The sequence below is a fragment of the Mobula birostris genome, chromosome 3, assembly GCF_030028105.1.
Source record: "Mobula birostris isolate sMobBir1 chromosome 3, sMobBir1.hap1, whole genome shotgun sequence".
NCBI classification, from domain to species: domain Eukaryota; kingdom Metazoa; phylum Chordata; class Chondrichthyes; order Myliobatiformes; family Myliobatidae; genus Mobula; species Mobula birostris.
Genome location: NC_092372.1, coordinates 69,435,098 through 69,451,120, shown reverse-complemented (window position 1 = coordinate 69,451,120; position 16,023 = coordinate 69,435,098). Strand labels below are relative to the sequence as shown.

The following is a 16,023-nucleotide window of genomic DNA, read 5'->3' as shown; positions in this document are numbered from 1 at the left end:
GCGCATGCGTGACGTGTGCATGCACGTACATGCCGATTTTTTTCTCCACAAATCAGTTACGCCTTCATCTTCCCGACTATACTGTACATACATTACTTCTACTTTATATAGGCTGTGTATTTATCATATCATTCCTGCTTTTACTTTAGGTTAGTGTTATTTATTTTCGGTTTTATGTGTTATTTGGTATGATTTGTTAGGTTATTTTTTGGGTCTGGGAACGCTCAAAAATTTTTCCCATATAAATTAATGGTAATTGCTTCTTCACTTCATGCCATTTCAGCACAAAAGGTTTCATAGGAACACTCTACCTTAGCGGGGAAAATACGGGACAAACCAATTTAGCCCAATATATGGATGTCCCGGCAAATTACATGTGTCATAGTAGATTCAGAACACAAGAACTAGTCAAGTTCAAGTTCAACAGTGCGTGACAGGGAATGAGGAAAAGTGCAGCTGACTCATACTGTTTCCTCGTGGCCCGGTAGCACATGCTTTGCAGCCCAGTCGTTGGGGACCACTGTTCTAGACAACACGTTGAGCCATAAAATTATTGTCATAGAGCTTGAAAGCAGGGCATTCTCCCCGCCATTGAACAGTATTAATCCCATTTTACACCTCTTTGGCCTGTATCCTTCCATGCCTCAGCAAAATAAGTGCTTATTTAGACACTTGTTAAATGGTGTCAGTGTTTGTGACTACATTTCTATGGTCACGATAAGGCTACTCACAGGTTGGAGGAGAAACAACTATTGTGGGTGGCCTCCAATCTGATGACATGAACAGTTACTTCATTAGCTTCTGGTAATCTCTCGCCCCTCCCTGTTCCATTCCCCATTCTGACTCTCCTTATCCCTTCTCCTTACTGTCCATCACCTCCCTCTTGTGCCCCTCCTCTCCTTTCTTCTATAGTACACTGGCCTCTCCTATCAAGATTCCTTTATCTCTTTCACCTATCACTTCCAAGCTTCTCATCTATCCCCTCTCCCCCACCCACTCACCTACTTTCCCGTCCCATGGTTTCACCTATCACCTGCCAGCTTGTACTCCTTCCCCTGCCTACACCTTATTCCGGCTTCTGTATGCTGCCTTTGCAGTCCTGATGAAGCACCTCAGCCCAAGACATCTACTATTTTTTCTCATCCATAGAAGCTGCTTGACCTGCTGAGTTCCACCAGCGTTTTGTGGTGTTACTCAATATTTCCAGCATCTATAGAAATGTGTGTTGATTTGTTTCTCCAGCAGTGCATTCCAGATTCTCACCACTCCCTGAGTGAAAAAGATACACTCTAAACCTCATCACAAACAAGAGAAAATCTGCAGATGCTGGAAATCCAGGCAACACACACAAAATGCTGGAGGAACTCAGCAGGCCAGGCAGCATCTATGAAAAAGATGTTTCGGGCTGAGACCCTTCAATTTCTTAACCTTCATGCTTAATCTACATCCTCTAGTTTTATTCACCGTTGATAAGGGAAAGCATTAGTTGCATTCCACCTTATCTGTATCCTTTGTCATGTTAATATACTTAAGTAATGTCTCCTCTTCTCCAGGGAAAAGAGACCTAGTCTCTCCAGACTCTCCTCATAACTGGAATGCTCTATCCCAGACAACATTCTGATGAATCTCCTTAATTTATTCTGAATTTATAGTTAAAATTTACTTTGTGATGTGCAGATTAACATCATGGCCTACAGCTGGAAGAAGGTATGGCATTACATCTAGGATGTGCTGTTTCTCTTGGGTTGAAGACAAGCCAGTCTTAATGTGGATCTCATAAAGTTTTTGGAATTTATTGGAAGTGGACAAAGAAAGAAGGACCCAAAGCATAATATTAGCTGTCACTCTCAAGACTTGTCTCCCCCTGTAGTGTAAAAAAACATGGTGGCTGTCTATGTAGCGTTACTTCACCCATCCCATTCATCCACTAAAGATACTGGAGTCATTTTAACTAATTTAAAGTTATTTAAGTTAAAGCAATTGTTGCAGCAGCTCCCAATTGTATAGTGTAAGCTCCCAAAAATAACACCAGAGAGGCAATTAGTTCTCAAGTTTCCATTAATCTAGCTAATTCTTCGTTGCAAGTTATTATTTAATTTACTATTCAATGGTATTATTATTGTTGACATCCCTTTCATTGGAATACTGTACTGGTTTCCAAATTATAGAATGTTAAAAAAATTAATTTCTCCCAAAGTTGGCAGTTGCCTTAAAGAGATATTTTTATTTATCCTTTCTTTCTCTCACAATAGCTTTCAGAGGTTTGAACACTTTGCCATCAAAAATCTCGGGTTTAACAACTGTCCCACCTTCTCTATTGCTATCCATGGAAGTTAAGAATATTATATTTAAATTCCTAGTAAATTTGTGTATTCTGCAGCTTGAAAGGCAGTGCCCAGAATATTCCATTTGAAATATTAGTTTTTATTTCCAGAAGTTAGAAATATATCTTTATTTGTTTTTGTGCCTCTTAAATTTGTAATCTACTTTATTTTAAAAGTCTTCCCAACGTAAGCATTCACTTTCAAATCTTTGTGCGTGAATCTTTGTAATGATAGGAATCTAGATTATACGGCTAGCAGGAAGATTTTAGATTTTAGACTTAGATTTAGATTCAACTTTATTGTCATTGTGCCAAGTACAGATACAAAGTCAATGAAATGCATTTAGCATCTGACCAGAAATGCAAAGAATAGTGTTATTTACAAAATAACTGCGAATAAAAGAAGTGCTACAGCACACAAATATAAAATTACTGAGACAGTATAATACGGATGCAATACTGCTTAGCGCTGTGATGAGAGGTTCAGCTTTGTCACAGCCTCAGGGAAGAAGCTCTTTCTGTGCCTGCTGGTGCGGGAGCAGAGGCTCCTGTAGCGCCTACCGGATGGGAAGAGAGTAAAAAGTCCATGGTTAGGGTGAGATACATCCCTGATAATGCTTTTCGCCCTGCCCAGGCAGCGTTTATGGTAGATGTTCTCAATGGTGGGCAATTAGGTGCCGATAATCTGCTGGGCAGTTTTCACCACACGCTGGAGTGCTTTGCGGTCCGATATGGGACAATTGCCATACCACACTGAGATACAGTTGGTGAGTATGCTCTCAATGATACAGTGGTAAAAGTCCGTCAGTATCCTGGGACAGAGGTGAGCTTTCTTCATGCTCCGCAGGATATAAAGGTGCTGTTGCACCTTTTTGATCAGGATGGAGGAGTTCAGGGACCAGGTGAGATCCTTGGAAATGTGGACACCAAGGAATTTGAAGCTTGATACACACTCCACTACAGTTCTGTTAATGTAGATGGGGACGTGAGTGTGACTCCTGGCATGCCTGAAGTTCACAATAATCTCCTTGGTCTTCTGGGTGTTAAGGGTCAGATTGTTGTCGGCACACCACACAGCCAGGTGCTGGACCTCGTCCCTGTAGGCCGTCTCATCATCCCCTCTGATCAGACCAACCACCGTGGTGTCGTCTACACACTTGATTATGGAGTTAGCATACATCCCACTCTGCAAATGGGAAGCAGAGTTGAAGTGGGTGGCTACCGGGAGATCCTGTCTGTTGTGGTGGACAGAGCGGTCCCCCAATCTGCGTCCGGTTTCACCGATGTAGAGGAGGCCGCACCAGGACCTCTGCTTCCCACTCCCATTCAGGTATGTCCATACGTGGCCTCCTCTATTGCCATGATGAGGCTAAACTCAGGTTGGAGGAGCAACACCTCATATACCATCTATGTAGTCTCCAGCCCCTTAGTATGAACATAGAATTCTCCAACTTCCAGTAATTCCCTCCCCCTCCCTTCCTCTATCCCTATTTCACTCTACCCCCTCCCCCAGCTGCCTATCACCTCCCTCGTGGTTCCGCCTCCTTCTACTACCCATTGTGTTTTCCCCTATTCCTTTTTCACCTTTCCTGCCTATCACCTCCCTGCTTCCCCTCCCCCACCCCTTTGTCTTTCAAATTACTGGTTTTTCAACTGGACCTACCAGCCTTCTCCTTCCAACCCTCCCCCACCTTCTTTATAGGGCCTCTGCCCCTTCCCTCTTCAGTCCTGACGAAGGGTTCCGGCCCGAAACGTCAACTCATCGTTTCCACGGATGCTGCCCGACTGCTGAGTTCCTCCAGCGTGTTGTGAGTGTTGCATTGATCCCAGCATCTGCAGATTATTTTGTGATTAAGACATTGTACCATCTGCTTGATGGGAGGAGGGAGAAGTGAGAAGAGGGGCTCTTTGATTATGCAGGCTGCTTTAGTAAGGCAGCACAAAGTATAGATTCCATGAGGCTGGTTTCTGTGATGTATGAGCTGTGTCCACAAATCTCTGCACTTTCTTGTAGTCACAGGCAGAGCAATTGCCATATCAAGACTTGATGTAAACAGATGCTTTCTCTATAATGCACCAATAAAAATGAGCAAGGGTTAAAGGGAATGTACTAAATTTCTTTAGCCTCCTGAGGAAGTAGAGGCACTAGTGAGCTTTCTTGGCTCTGGTACCTATGTGATTGGACCAGGACAGGCTGTTGGTGATCTACACTCCTCGGAATTTTAAGCTCTCAACTCTCTCGACTTCAGCACTGTTGATAAAACAGGAGCATGTACACCCGAAGTCAATGACTAGTTCTTGTGTTCTGAATCTACTATGACACATGCAATAACATTTTTCCATAAAGAACTTCTAGACTTTGACCAAGCCATCATAAAGGAATGGTAACTTCCCAGGTGGGATAGTATATGATTGGAAAGGACCCTACAGGTGGCACCACTTCCACGTACATTTGGACTGAGGTTATGCTTTTGAAGAAAACTGCACTGAGTTAGATTGATTTTAGGGTAAGTTAAAAGGTTAGCACCACATTGTGGGCCGAAAGGCCTGTACTGTGCTGTACAGTTGTATGTTCTATGGTGATGGAAGGTTTTAATTTCAAGAGATACAACAATCAAGAGAAATTTTTTTTGGTTATGAGTTTCTTGAGTGCTGTTAGAGTGGTTTGATTGGGGTAAACCGCAAAGTATCCCACAGTGTTGGTCATGAAAAGCCTTTGGAATCTGAGATGTGAGTCATTCATCATAGTATACTTGTCTTATAATGTGAAGTTTAGTTATTGTATTTCTGAATCTGGTTAGTTGAGATTCTAGTTTAAAAATCTCCCAATATACTACTGTAATAGAAAAGATTCAATGATGATAATTCCATTGAAATAAAAGAATGGTGATTAAGCTTTCTTCTGTTAAAGTGCCAAGAAATACCTACAAACTACAGGTATCTATATGATGTTGATATTTCTTTACACCAGGATTACTGTATATGTGATCTAGGTTTTGTTCCATGCAAACTATTGTTTCTGCATTTATGAATAAAATTAAGCACTGCTATCATCAGTGAACTGCCATATTGTTGAACTTATGATGGAGAGAAATTTATAAGTGAAGGTAGAATTGAAAAACAATCATCGAGGAACTACAGTGGAGAAATGCACGCACAAGAAATTCTGCAACATGCAGAAAATAGTCGAGGAACTCAGCAAGTCAAGCAACATCTATGAAAGGGAATAAACAGTTGATGTCTTGAGCCAAGACTATTCATCAGGATTAGAAAGAAATCGGACAAAAGCCAGAATAAGAAAGTGGAATGGCGGGGGGGGGGGGTGTGGGCAGGGTGGAAGTACAAACTGGCAGGTGATAGATGGAAACAGGTGAGGGTGAAGGGGAAGGGTTGGTGGATGTGGGAGTGGGATGAAGCAAGAAGCTGGGAGGTTCTAGGTGGAAGAAGTGAAGAGCTGAAGATGAAGGAATCTGATAGGATAGGACTGTGGACCATGGAAGAAAGAGAAGGAAGAGGAGCACCAGAGGGAGACGATGGTCAGATAAGGAGAAGTTAAGGGATAAAAGGTGAGCCAGAATGGGAATGGAAAAAGAGAGAAGAGGGAGGGCAGAGAGATTACCTTAAAATAGAGAAATTGATGTCTATGCGATCAGATTAGAGGCTACCCAGATGGAGTATGAGGTGTTCCTCCTCTAAACTGTGTGTGACCTCATCGTGGCCATAGAAGAGATCATGGACAGACATATCAGAACGGTAATGGGAAATCAAATTGAAATGGATGGCTAATGGGAAATCCTGCCTTTAGTAATGGACAGAGTGAAGGTGCTCAACGAAGCAGTCCCCCAATCTATGTTGGGTCTCACCACTGTAGAGAAGGCTGCACTGGGAGCACTGGATAAAATAAATGACCCCAACAGACTACGATTTGAAATGTCATGTCATCTCCCATAGAAGGACTGTTTAATGCCTGAATGGTGGTGAGAGAGGAGGTGTAGGGGCAGGTGTAGCACTTGTTGTGCTTACAGGGGTAAATGCAAGGAGGGACGACTGGACTGAGAAATGTACTCACTATTATATAAACGATTTGCTACAAGTAATTGAGTATTCCATTGATGAACTTTGGGAAATAACCATTACTAACGAAAGGCTAACCATGGAGAATTGTGATTATTGATGACATGAGAATCAATTGGGGATTATACATTATAGTCTCATCAATAAAATTTACCCTTTATTCAGGTGTTATTCTTAGACAGTATGGCAAATTGCAGTCCCAAGTGTGTCTGATTCCATGAATCAATTTTCCTCCTTAAATATAACTCAAATAAACTGATTTGTCAAAGCACTTTCTCACAGTTAACTTATTAATGCTGCTGATAATGTCAACCACTCTAACCTACACAAGAGGATCTTTTTCACCACACCGCCAGATCAGTTTCTCTCTTAAGGAAAAAAAAAACTGGCCATGATACCAATGCTTAAATCTTAAATCAGATGATGGTTAAAACAAAAATGAAATTAGAAGAAGGCACCAAGAAAGAAAGGAAACAGGAATAACAAAGGTTAAGACAATTATTGAGGATACGATGAGGATGAGATAAAGTAAAACAAAAACATATATATATGATTAGTGTATCACTGACAACATTATAGCTCAAAGATAATCGTGCTTGAAAGGTGGTGATGAGCCACACTTACCTTAATGTCAGAATATATTATGTTAATTTTATTTTGCAGAGTTATGTGACAACCATGTAGTACTGCCTTGTTTTATCATCTCTCTACCTCTGTAACCACCTCTATCCAGACATCCCACCCTGCAAAAACTCATTTCAGGGAGGTAGCACAATCAATTTGCAGGAGACTTCCAGGAGAGGTGGGATGTCTGCAATAGAGTAGCTCCTTAGCAGCTGGCCAGCTAGTTTAAATAACGTTAGCTATGCTAATGAACGAATGACACCTGTTAAACTCACCTCAACATGTCTTTTACAGTCTTAACCCACCATGGGCAATAGAAAAGTCACTGTTGCAAACAGTGCAGCGAGCAAGACTGTCATTATTTTTGACCCCTATTAGGCAGGGGTACACTTTAGTGTAGTCTGGGGTGACGTACTTTTTATATGTTTTTTGGAACACTCTGCCATGGCGCGCTCTCGTTCACTCGCTCTCTCTCTCTTGTGGTCGCTCTCGCTTGCTTTCTTGCTCGCTCTCTCTCTCTTCCTCTCTTGCTCACGCGCACTCTCTCTCGTGGTCGCTCTCACACTCTCTATTGCTTTTCTCTTGCTCGCTCTCAAAAAAATTGATTTCCGTGATATTGTATATAATTTGCGGGCATCAGGGAGCCACTATTAATATGCGGGAGACTCCCGGAAGTTCCGGGAGAGGTGGGATGTCTGTCTATTTCTACATCCCCCCAAGGCCCATGTTTCTTCTGTTTGCCTTTGTTTGTCTACTCTTAACCCATGCCGGCAGCAACGTCCTCAGAGATCTTTAAATTCTGCATATTCCTTCAGTAACCTCATCATCGCTTTTATTTCTACACTTTCTCACTAAAATATATTTATAAAAAGTACTTCTTTTACAAAACCGTTGGTCACCTCTAATGCTAAAATGTATAGTTACATGCTTCCCAGGTATGATTTTAGGGCAGACAACCAAAAGCTTGATCAGAGTGACAGCATTAAGGAAAAATTAAGACAGCTCAAATATTTGGAGAGGGAATTATGAGCTGAACCCACAGTCAGTCTATTGGGTCATTTCCAGTTCCCAGTGGAATATTCCAACCTGGCCCAGCTTCCTCTAATCTTAGGTTCCTTTAAAATGTTTACAAAGTTAAAACATGTTGCATAAATGCAGGTTGATGGGCCAGATCTTATCAAATCAACATTGTGCTCACTCCTATGTTGTTTCCAAGATTGCATAACGCATGATCCCAAGGTAAAAGCTCCAGGCCTAGGTGTCACGGTCATCCCAAAACTGGAACATTTCATGAGCAAGTAGCAACTAAGCGTTGGGGGATGGCTCCTGAGGCCCTGTCTTTGTTACCAAAGCTCAAAGAATTTCTTTTAAATAGTTGTGATGATTGGAGGCATTTAAAAACAATTCAAAGGGATCAAAATAACTGCAACATATCTAAACTAAAAATTCCATTAAACAATATCAATTCACTAATTTGAAGGGGAAAAAACTCTTACCATTTGCATCCAGGTTTAAAATCTTTTCTATTCATTCACCAGCTGAGGGCCCAAATACAAAATGTGGACTGATCTTCACCCCCTGTGTTGGGTTCAGCAGGGTAACAGAAGGCTAGAAACACTAAATTTGGCCTCTGGCATTCCTATTTCCTGCCATTGTTTTGCGTTGGTGCAATAGACAAGAATATGTTGATCTGTGCCATGTTGTTAGCCAGCAGTTCCCTATTAAATCCTGTCTGAACATTAATATGGAACTTTGGAGAGAGAGAAGCAACTGATATAATCCACAATACAAGAACAACCAAACTTCACATTGTGGGACTTTGCATCAAGATTTGGTGGCCTTCTTCAGATAATTAAAGGAAGGGTAGGTATGGGTGTTGATGGGAAGGGGAAGGGATTGGGAAATGTCAGGGAAGACAGACCGGAGCATACAGCTGACAGTGGACAATAGAGGTGGAAAGTTGAATTATCTTTTCCGGCTTAGTGAACTCAAGAAGTTCTATTCTTAATCTCTCCCTTATTTTTGAAATAAGAGAGGCAAAAATGTTCTTACAGAAACTGAACCAATCTATGATGTCATGGTTATCATTGAAATTGAGAGAAATGATTTGAGTTATTTACTTATATATAGAGAAAATACACATTAAAATATATTGCTATTCAAGAAACCATACAAATATCAGTAAATGTACTGACTAATGGTGGTGTCTGAGAATTGAAGCACTCAGATTTCCAGTTTGCTGATCGAGAGTAATTTCTTCTCAGGCAGTCCCTCAAGTGGAACTTGCTTCCAAGTCCGAACCTGAAGTGGTTGACTACGTTCGATCAGGAGCCCGCAGAGTCCGGCAGGGCTGGTCGGTGGATAGTTTAGGAGGAGGACACAAAGGATTCTGCAGAATATGAAGTGTTGCCCCTCCGCCCTGAAAATTGTTCCACCGTGGCAGAAGAGGAGGCCATTGACCACATATCGATACGGGAATGGGAATAGGAATTTAAATAGTTGGCCACTGGGAAGTTCCACTTTTTGCGGATGGTGGGGAGGTGCTCGACAAAACTGCTCCCCTGATCTACCAAAGAGGAGACCGCATCGGGAGCACCGGAATCAGTAACGACCCCAACAGATTCGCAGGAGGAGTGTTGCCTCACCTGGTAGGAGTGAGTATGGGGCCTTAAATTTAGATGTACGAGCTAGGTGTAGTCTTTTTGTCACTGGTAGGGATAACGGTCAGGTAGGAGATTAGTGGGAAAGGATGAATGGGCAAGGGCGTGGGCGCTGAGTTTGTGTACATAATCCTGATGAGAGGCCTGGAAGTGCTCCATCCTCTCCGGGGTACTCTTCTCCTGTTTGCGCCGCTATGAGCCAGGGCTTCTATCAAACGGCGAATGTTAAGGCTTTCTCAACAAAGCTCTGAGTGGTACTGTCCACCTAACTTGAGGAAGCTCAGATTTGTCCATTTTGGTGGCTCAGCGCCGACGACGAGAGCCAATCGGCGTCATAATTTGGCCGGGCTTTCTCTCCGCGTCCTCATGCCCGGCCCCGCCCCTCGCAGGGTCCACGTGACGTCACCTCTGACGCCGCCTCTCGGCCTCGTTCACTCGGCCCGGGGTCGGGTGACAGAAGCCAATGGTATCTTTGTAAACAACAACAACAAAAACGATGCCGAAAAAGAAAAAGGTTTCCACTGTAACTACTCCAACTCGGCCATCTGGATGTGGTCCACCGCCCAGTACTTCGGCGGCGGCGGCTCCGGCTGCCGCCGATCCGGCCCCAGTGCCTTCTCAGGCCTCAACCTCCACTTCAATGGCTGCCGTGACTGGCGCTATGGGTTCGGGGGTGAACAAGGAGGAGCTGCTGGACCGAATGACGGAGATGTTTTCGCACCTGGACCCGAGCGTCGTGTATGTGGTGCTATCTGAATGTGACTTCAAAGGTAACGGAGAATGCGCGCGGTTGCAGGCCTTTTACACCTGACCCTTCCTCTTCACCTGGACCTGGAACCTCCACAGTCGGATACTGTCCTTCAACAAACACCACAGGGTAATCGAACATGCTACCCTACGCCATCTCCCTGTTTTGTATTTTTCCTCTCTCTCTTTGGAATTTGATCGGTAATCTGATAACGTTTAGTTGGAAACATCATTTCGAAAAAGAATTTCGGTAATCCAGCTCATTGTATAAGCAATGGTTATTCAACAATTGCTGAGGTTTTAATGACAAATACACTGTAAGTGTTCAAATTGGTACATTCACTGTTGAGTAACCCAACGGCGTAATGCAAAGGTTCTTATTTTGAAAATTAAGATCGATATTTAGTTAAAAAATCAAATTACTGCCGATGCTGGAAGTCTACGGTAAAGCAGAAAATTTCCCCCGGGATCAATAAAGTATGACTATGACTGTGACTATGACTAAATACTGGAAGTACCCAGTATTTATAGGAACAAACAGCTAACATTTGAGGTCGAAGACCCTTCGTCGAAATTGAATACGTATTTTATTGAAAGCCAGTATTTGAGGACATTGTTACTGGAACAAGTCTCTAGTTAGACTCTCATGTGAATGCTGCTGACCTGAGCTAAAGTGCTGAATGTGCATTTCATTCTTTCCAGTGGCATGGGAACTCTTCGTCAGTTGCCAGCAGATAAACCTGAATCAACACGCTACAAAGATGTTGCTTCTGGCTAAATAGTTGTTAAACATATATAGGTTTTGTTAATATTTCTAATGGCTTATTTTTCAAACACACCTTCATATTAGATCATAAGTACAACATACTTGGAATTATTTGGGTTTTTTGGATTTAATTTGGTGGTTTACTGATGTATTTTTGGTTACTAAAAGGATTCTTGGGCAACCATATCAATTTTTGGTTTCTACAATTAGGGTAATGACAATAATACCTGCATATTCAAAATCTTTTATTGTCATCTACTGTATCAGTCAATATTAATTTCATAGTATATATAGTTTGAAAGCAGTATATATGGTTGCTATTGCAAAATATATTGCCAACCTAGAGTTTAATCTTTTGTTTTAACGTCCCTAAGTGAGTCTTCAGAAAGTTTTGGTTATCAGGTAAAACTGGAAAATGCTAACTGTACATATACTGTATCAAGATGTGTGAAACTGTCTTATGGTATGCATTTGCTTGACTGATTGTTTGAAGTCCTCTGTAAGGAATCTGTACACCCTCCCTGAGGTATGCATGGGTTTTTTCTGGGTGCTTCAGTTTCGTCCGACAGTCCAAAGACATTCCGTTTGGTAGGTTAATTGGTCATTATAAAGTGTCCCGTGATTAGGCTAGGGTTGAATCAAGGGTTGCTAGGGTGGCGTGGCTCAAAGGGCCTTAGAGGCCTACTCCGCATTTCATATTTAAATAAAATAAAAATAAACTGACGGTTAAGTATCATCCATTCTATCTGTTGAGGGAGTTTTCCGCCGTCATCCTAGTTGCAGTGTCCATTCTTTTCTGGTAAAATTTGTACATTTTCTCTGCATTCTTTAAATTTTATTGATGGTTTTCCTGTAGGTAGGTGATCAAGATTGCACACAAGATCCAAATTAGGCCTCACCAACATCTTAAACAACTTCAACGTAACATCCCAACTCCGACCTTATCTAGCTGTGATGTCACTTTCAAGTCCCTGTTCTACAGCACTTCTCAGTGCCCTGCTGCTCACCTTGCAAGTCCTACCCTGGTTTGCCCTCCCAAAGTACTACAACTCACACTTGCCTGCATTAAATTCCATCTGCCATTTTTCAGCCCATTTTCCAGTTGGTCCAGATCCCTGCTGCAAGCTTTGATAGTATTCCTTGCTGTCCACTACACCGCCCCCCCCCCCCAACGATCTTGGTGTCATCCACAAATTTGCTGATCCAGTTTACCATATCATCCACGTAGGTGGTTAACATGGCACTGTTACATTTTGGAGTTCATTTCTGGCACCGTCTTTACGTCCGCCTTGTGGAATGCCTGGGGTTTCCCCAAGTGCTCCAGTTTCCTTCCATAGTCCAAAGATGTACCAGGTAGGTTAACTGGTCATTTTAAATTGTCCTGTGATTAGGTTAGGATTAATCAGGTTTGTTGTGGTTAATCAGATTTATCAGGGGTTGTTTAGGTGGAGTGGTTATAGGGCCAGAAGTGCTTAATTGCATGCTGTACCACTAAATAAGTAAATCACATTCCACCCCTAGCCAATGCCAGGTTGGTATCAGAGGTGCTGAGCACCATGATCAGTGGCCACGAGTCAGCATACCACGATGCCTTTCTGATCATTGGGGAACTTCAACTGGGCCAGCTTGAAAAAGTCTCTGGCCAGCTACCACTAATACGTCACCTCTGGAAGCTTTGGCAAGTCCAATCATGTGGTGTATTCTACTTCTGACATATGAGCAGAAACTGAGGACTGCAGCATCAGTGGTGAAGAGTATAGTCAAGGGAGGTGGAGGAGTGCTTATACAATAGGTCTGTTGTGATTTGGTGAACTGGACCATATTTGGGTGTTTCATCTTTATATCTGAATGAATATGAATAAGATGTTGAACAACAATACCTTTCAAGCTATCATCATTTAAAAGTTATTTGGTATTTTTTTTACCTGAATGGATGGCTATACACCTTCCCACATTATATTCTTACTGCCCAATACTTCTCTGGCATTTAGAGCAGCAGTGAAGGTCCTCTGTCTCTGCTGGTGTTCAGGGCTTTCTTCATTGTGTCTGCAACTTCCACTTGGTTTTCACTTCTATCAGTCATGCATTTCCCGGCTGGAGGCTCAGAAATACCATCACATTCAGATGTAGAGGGATTCTTCATTGCTGTTTCTGTAACAATGTTGTTTTACCAGTCAGGATCGTTAACTCTGAGCTGAACCCCCAAACCTGGAAGATTGTTGGACCACTCTTAGTTTGGGCCTCTACCCTTTGATCTGTTTGGCATGGGTGACCTTACCCAGAGCTAAAGTCTAAAGCCCTGACTCCTGCCAATATAGCTTTCCGGGTCATTAAAGCACACAAGCTTCCAAACCACGACAAGGTTGTCCTCTTGGAGGTATTCTGTTTTCTATGCCTTGTTTATTCATTTAGCTTGTCTATTTCCATCTGAAAGCCTCTTTTGTATCCTCCTTGCATCTCTCATTGGTGCCTAGCATGTGGTGAAGATTTAAGTGTTCACGATGTTTTAAAAAATTTTAATATTAAGTATTTATTTCATTTTTAATTGATGTTGCATGTCAGGGATGTTTTCAAAAAAATTCTAGGCAGTTTTGTCACAAGACAAACCTGAAGGTTTTATCCTGAGGTAACTTACGTACTGTATAAGGGTTTGTTCAAGCTTCATTGTATGTCTCCATTATATTCACAACTCCTCACTGGTTTACTCGAGAATTTCTGAATCTAGACGTGTTAGTCAGTACTGAATGCTGTGGTAGGCCCCATTCAGTAAAATCTGGCCCAACATCAACTGACAAACTTGAATGTATAAATATTTAGAAATTTTGTTTTGTAAAGTGTCAAAAAACTTACGATTATCTTTAATGTATTTGTTTTTTTTGTCCAGCTGATGATGCAATGGATTCTTTGTTGCTACTATCTGATGCAGCTAAAGGAGTGAAATCTTCTTGCTCCTCTGGGTTTGAATGTGTGACGGCTTCCCTAAATGATCAAGTTAATGGTGACAATGAGGTAGTCATGAAAGACTATGGACATAATTCAGCTGCTTCTTCTGAAAGTTTTGAATGGGATGAAAAATTGGACTCTTCAATTGAAATTGAACTGGAGAAATATTGCATGAACACACAGTGTGAGCAAAGCATGTCTTTTTGTCAGTTCCAGCCATTTATGAACCACTATAACTTGCCTATTAACCAGTTTTCTAATAACTATGTTGGTGATCAAATGCCTCAACAAATTCAATCAAATTTGAACACTGCTTTGAATAATGTGTCCCTTCAGCACCAAACAGCCTTGTATGGCAGCTTACCCCTCAGACCATTATCATATACATTGAATTCCTCAGATTGTGAAGAAAATGTGAACCTTTGTTTCAACAGTGGAAGTAACATAATTCAGAAAAGATCAGAAATTCAGTCAGAATATAATAATTTCTCTTTGGAAGACATTGAAAAGCCCAGCAAAAATCCACCTGTTGAGGATGGAACTGAGAGGGTTATATTTCCAAGTAGTATAAGAACAGATAATACAAATATATGGACAAATCAAAGTGAAAGTCATGGCCTGTCAGCAGCCATTTCTATGAATATTGGTGCTATTGGCTCAGAACAATTTAGTCCAAAGTATGGCACATTTCCAAATGCAGTGAACCGCCAAGATCAACACTTGCAGAACAGCGATGTTTCTGATAAAGCTGTAGCGAGATTTTCTGGTGCAGATAGAAATGAAATATGGCTTGAATCAAATAAAGAGCTATCTTCAAAAAGCTACAAATTATTTGGCGAACCTGAAGCATTTAAAAGAACAAATGAATTGCTACAAAAAGACGGCCCTCTCTCAAAGAACTCATTGGAAAATAAAGAGAATGTTTCAAAAAATATGCAACAGAATACAAGTTTTCCTTATTGGTTTGATATAGGGAAAGCTAACAGTGGAGAAAATCTCCCGAAATTAACAAACCATGATGAAGCAAGTTATCCTCAATATTCTTACAATGTACATTCTGTGAATATTCCAACCACGTCTCCAGTCTCGTGGAATCCATGGGCTCCTGAGTTCCAACCAATGAGCATGGCAAAAACCTTCATTACACCTGTGGCAGCAAGTCCTCTGAAGCCAAGGCTTAATGATACTTCACCATGGAAACGTACTGGACCTACATCCAGTCCTGATAAACTTCATTCAATTAGAAGTTCAACTTCTGGTAGTTTGCTTTCAAAACCGTGCTTAAATCCATATCTCATACACCAATCACAGACTTATGAACATCCACTTCCACAGTTCATGAACAGAAAAGCAATAGCTACATCCAAATCGTTGTTTTTGATGAGGGGTCTGCCTGGATCAGGAAAAAGTACACTAGCCAGGTATGACATGATTTTTGTTAATATACTTATCTAGACCAGTTGAAGGAGATTAGAGATTTTCCTTTATCACAGTATCTTTCTCCATTCTCTAAACTTACACTTGGTTCAGTCCTAGAAGTGCCATTTTGGAGTTGGAGTCTCTGGTCTGGCTCCACTCCAAAAATTCACATATAAACTTGGCTGACACTTCTTAAATTGGTAAAAGAAAGTAGTTTCAAAAATCTTCCATGGTTTTTCAGTGTTTTTGCAGAATAATATTTCAGTCTATTATTTAGTACAAAATTGTGTTTAACTGTTAATCCATTGTATTCTTCTATATTTGATTTTTATCTTTTACCTCCTGAACTTCATTCTGTGCACTTGTGCATCCTACCAGTAATAGGTAATGACTTGGATGTAGCTGTAGGAGGTATGATTGGAAAGTTTGCAGATGACATGAAAGTTGATGATGTTGTGGATAGCGAG

At 41.5% G+C, this 16,023-nt stretch overlaps 1 protein-coding gene across 2 annotated transcripts in view; it reads left to right on the top strand.

Annotated features, from left to right (window-relative positions):
• Positions 1-10,093: 10,093 nt before the first annotated feature.
• n4bp2 (NEDD4 binding protein 2) overlaps positions 10,094-16,023 on the top strand; it is an 80,873-nt gene continuing 74,943 nt past the window's right edge. For both annotated transcript variants that reach the window (XM_072252833.1, XM_072252834.1), the window contains exons 1-2: positions 10,094-10,451; positions 14,079-15,558. In XM_072252833.1, coding sequence (XP_072108934.1) covers positions 10,178-10,451; positions 14,079-15,558 — 1,754 coding nt within the window. In that variant the 5' untranslated portion in view covers positions 10,094-10,177. The remainder of the gene's footprint in view (positions 10,452-14,078; positions 15,559-16,023) is intronic.